Source organism: Epinephelus fuscoguttatus, linkage group LG23, assembly GCF_011397635.1.
Source record: "Epinephelus fuscoguttatus linkage group LG23, E.fuscoguttatus.final_Chr_v1".
Taxonomy (NCBI): Eukaryota; Metazoa; Chordata; class Actinopteri; order Perciformes; family Serranidae; genus Epinephelus; species Epinephelus fuscoguttatus.
In genome coordinates, this window is record NC_064774.1 from 26018616 (window position 1) to 26023367 (window position 4752).

The 4752-nt window shown below is 44.3% G+C and overlaps 1 protein-coding gene across 1 annotated transcript; it reads left to right on the forward strand.

Moving 5' to 3' along the window:
* The first annotated feature begins 279 nt into the window (after positions 1–279).
* On the forward strand, positions 280–4752 carry LOC125883859 (uncharacterized). The gene is made up of 3 exons (XM_049568467.1): positions 280–910; positions 1297–1366; positions 4146–4752. The coding sequence occupies exons 1-3, from the start codon at positions 747–749 to the stop codon at positions 4545–4547; spliced, it is 636 nt and encodes a 211-aa protein (XP_049424424.1). The 5' UTR covers positions 280–746; the 3' UTR covers positions 4548–4752.

Below are 4752 nucleotides of genomic sequence, written 5' to 3' on the forward strand. Positions count from 1 at the left end.
TCCAAGTGACTGTCTGTCTGTCCCCCTGTCTCTATGTGTCTGTCTGTCCATGTCTGTCTGTCTCTGTCTCCAAGTGTCTGTCTCTCTGTCTCCATGTCTGTCTGTCTCCATGTCTGTCTGTCTGTCTCCAAGTGACTCTCTGTCTGTCTGTCTGTCTGTCTGTCTGTCTGACTGTCTGTCTGTCTGTCTATCTGTTTGTCCATGTCTGTCTCCAAGTGTCTGTCTGTCGGTCTCCAAGTGTCTGTCTGTCTGTCCATGTCTGTCAGTCTGTCTGTTTGTCTCCATGTCTGTTTGTATTCATGTCTGTCCATCTGTCTGTCTGTGTGTCTCCATGTCTGTCTGTCTGTCTCCAAGTCACTGACTGTCTGTCCGCCTGTCTCTATGTGTCTGTCTGTCCATGTCTGTCTGTCTTTCTGTCTCCAAGTGTCTGTCTGTCTGTCTGTCTGTCTATCTGTTTGTCCATGTCTGTCTCCAAGTGTCTGTCTGTCTCCATGTCTGTCTGTCTCCATCTGTCAGTCTGTTTGTCTGAGTGTTTGTTTGTCTGTCTGTCTGTCGTTCTGATTGTCTGACTACGTGTCTGTCTGTCTCCATGTCTGTCTGTTTGTCTGTCAGTCTGTCTGCATGTCTGTCTGTCTCCATGTCTGTGTGTCTCCATGTCTGTCTGTCTGTCTCCAAGTGACTGTCTGTCTGTCTGTCTGTCTATCTGAAAGTGTCTGTCTGGTATTGACCCAAAACACACCTAGAAGATGACAACTGCCTTGCTGAGGAAGCTGAAGGTGAAGGTGATGGACTGGCCAAGTATGTATCCAGCCCTAAACTCACCTGTGCACCTGTGTCTTCACATCCATCTGCTCCATGATGTCATCATGGAGGAGTGGGAGAGGATTCCTGAAGCAACCTGTGAGCTCTGGTAAAGTCCATGCCCAAAAGGGTTAAGGCAGTGCTAGATAATAATGGTTGGCACAGTACTCACTTATGTTGCCAGCTGTTTAGATGTTGATGGCTGTGTTTTGAGTAATTTTCAGAGGAAGGTAAATCTCTACTACTATACAAGCTGTACACTGACTACTTTAAGTTATATCAAAGTGTCATTTCTATAGTGTTGTCCCATGACAAGATATAATGAAATATTTGCAGAAATGGGAGGGGTGTACTTACTTATGTGAGATACTGTATGTTGGTATCAAATTTTTAACTGCATTTATTTCACCCCACTCTGTAAATATTGCATAATTTACAATTAAGAGACTGAAATTGTTGTTTAATTCTTGTTTTACTGTTTTTTTTTTCATGCAGTTGCCTTGATGGATACAGTTTCATGGAGAGGAAATGCTGTAAAGATATGTTCACAGTTACGGACCACACGGTATGTCAACTCACCAACAGTGGCATCTGTGTGCAGCCATGACAGGATGCAGTCCTTGAATGCAGGCAAGACAAGCGACCAATCAGGCTTAAAGCCTTTGGAAACACAGCTTGAAATAGTAAAAATGCATATATTATATCAAAGTGGAGTGTCTCATTAATCATCCACCAAAGTCTGAGTGAAAATAACCATTAACTATTAGAAAACCTGGTTTAAAAACAGCTCATTTTGCTGTTTAGACCACTTGCCAGGACAGAGTGGGCGTGGCAGACAATGCTCTGATTGACATCTCCCTGGCTCAGCAATGGCTGCCACAAATTTAATCCAGCCGTACATGTTTGAGCCCTCTGATGATTCAGAGGACGAAGCAGGAGCTAAAAATGATTCCTTTCAGGTGGTCACTGAATGGTAAGTTTCAAAATGTTTTGTGATTCATATTAATGTTACTTAGTAGAATAGTTAGCATAACTTTTACATGCAATGTTACGGCCAGGCTCCACCGGCTGCAAACGTACAGCGTAGCGTCGCGGCGTATTCATTTGGGCTCCACTGACTGCGTACGGAAGCGACACGTAGAGACGCCAGCGGGGTTGTTTATTGTTTGCTGAGCCAAGAGGCTGCATGTAGGCTGCATGAAATGTTAAAGCATTTTCCACCTAAGTTATTACACATATTTGAGTTATCTACAAGTTTACTGTACTGTTTGTTATCTACTCGCTTTCAAATGTCCGCCACGGACACAGTGTCACGGATAAACAATAGAAGAGCCGCTTAAATAGAGTTGTCGTGCCGCTCCCGTTGCCGGTGGAGCCGCTGTAATTGATTACCGGGGGCGAGCTGCTACGGGACTCGCGCTGCAGACGTGCCCGGTTGAGCCCGGCCGTTAGCTGAGATGAATGACAACGGGAGGCTAGCGCTTTGCCTTTTTTCATTGAGATACGTTTTCACTGAAAACATAAATCTGCTCCGTTTTTCTGATAATAGCCTTTTTCATTCAAACACATCCAGTCTTAAGAGATTAAATATGTCTTTACTCTGACACACACACACACCGACCGTCAAAGCGGGAGAGACCGGTGCTGGCCGGCCGTCTCTCTGGCGTTGTGTAGAAGTATTTGCCCGCCTCGAATAATGTTTCCCTCCGGCTAAAATTGTGTTGTTTCCCGCAGCATCACCTCCGCGATTGGGGATATGTTTATGCGTAAAGCTAACCGCAGGGTTAGGGGTGAGGAAGGGTGCACATTACGTCCCCTCCCCGTGAGCCGACACGGGCACCGGGCCGGGGGGCAAGCCCGGCCACTCACAAGCCGCCTCTTCCTGCAGCTCCACGAGCTGCAAAGGCTCGGATTGTCCGGGCTCTGGAGCCGGTCAACCCGATTCGAGTGCTGCTGGGAGCCCGCCGGAGGCAGAGCCTTCGCTGGGTCGCAGCCGAGCGGTTCAGCCAGTTTACGATCTGTATTTTCTAAACGTAAGACTAGAAAGAGGAGTTGGCTCAGACTCAAAGAGGCAGATTTAGCTGGAGCAGAAAGGTTTTGTTGCGCTGCCACTGGGGGGCGGGATGAGACAACTGGCTGATGATTTATGATTGATTTGGAATTTATTGCGTAATAAATCTCAGATATAACCATGGCCAAATCAAACCCAATTTCAAGAATGTACAAAAACTTAAAAGACAGATATTTCGAATTTGGATGGAAACAGATTTCTAATTGTTTTACATGTTTAATATTATGTACATAAGACTCTAAATTACATAGTTAGAAGGCTATTGTGGATTTGGGTTTCCAGAGGCTTTAAGTTGAGTCTAGCGCATGGAGCCCACCTTCTCTGGCAGCCCAACACATAATTACAGATAAAACTCTCAGATTTTCAGTTTCTTGATTATCTGTTTTCCATCCAACATTCATCCACAAATAGAAAATTCAAGAAACAGTGCATTTTCAGGACTTGTAGATAACTGGGAAAAGTGTTGATGCCCATTGCTGCAAAATATTCTTTTCAAAAAAGCCAACAGCAGCTTTACTTACCTTATGGAAAACTCCATGTTTCTTGGGCTGGAAAATAAATGCTATCAAAATGGTACTTCTGCCATGATTTCTCTCCCTTTTCCAGGCTATCCTGTCTTTCATCCTTCTTTTATACTTTAAATAGTTTGATGCACTTATCATGCCCTCTATATGGAGTTTCAAGATTGTATGTATCACCAAAAAACACCTAATTAGATCAAAGGATGAGGGTTGTTTTGGCTTGCCACACTTTAAAGTTTACTTCTGCATCACAAGAACACACTCTTTGTAATAAGACCTGTCTTCTTGCCCTTCTTACAAGAGAGGCCGGGTTAAGGGTGCAGCCAAACTTGCAACGCTCAACAGGTCAGACATGCATCCCTAAACTATTGAACTACATTTTACAGTACAGTACACTATGTACACATCTACTGACATTTTGATTGTTTTGTGTTTTATATTACTGTATGCAGGACTCAAAGGTTGCCTCCTTACTGTTCTCATTGATATGGTCATGGCAAACAATGTCATAAAACTGAGAGAAATTCTGGACAGAGTGCTGGCAGACAATTTTACTTTTCCCAGTGTGAATTCGGTCAGCACAACAACAACTGCCAGAGTCCTTGAAAAACATAAAATAAGGATGAAGTAGTTGTACACAGTGTACCATTTGAAAGAAACGGAGAACATGTGAAAGAACTCCGTTATCAATATGTCTGAATACATAGCTATGCATAATAATAAACTAAAACTGTGGGTTTACTTTATTTTAGACGGTAATGGAGATGAAGGCCAGACCAACTCCACATAGCTTCATCTTTGTGGATGAAGCTGGATTCAACCTGGCAAAAACATGCTGCAGAGGAAGGCAACTGTGGATGTCCCAGGCCAGAGAGGAGAAAACATTACAATGTGTGCTGCCCTCTCCAGTGATGGTGTGCTTTTGTACAAACCTCTCATTGGTCCGTACAGTACAGAGAGGCTCATTTCTTTCTTGGATGACCTCCATAATCAGCTTCTGCCAGCAAGGGAGAGAGGTCAAATGGCAAGAAACACAACATTTGTTGTTGTGTGGGATAATGTGGCATTCCACCACTCTGCTGCAGTCACTGACTGGTTTGCTGCACATCCCAGGATGTCTGTCCTTTTCTTGCCTCCATACTCACCCTTCCTGAACCCCATAGAGGACTTTTTCTCTGCGTGGAGGCGGAAGGTTTGTGACCACTCTCCACATGACTAGCTGTCCTTGCTGGATGCCATGAATGCAGGGTGTGGGGATATTACACCTGAAGCCTGTCAGGGTTGGATCAGACATTCTAAAAGATTCTTCCCAAGGTGCCTTGCCAGAGAAGACATAAGATGTGATGTTGACAAAAGCAT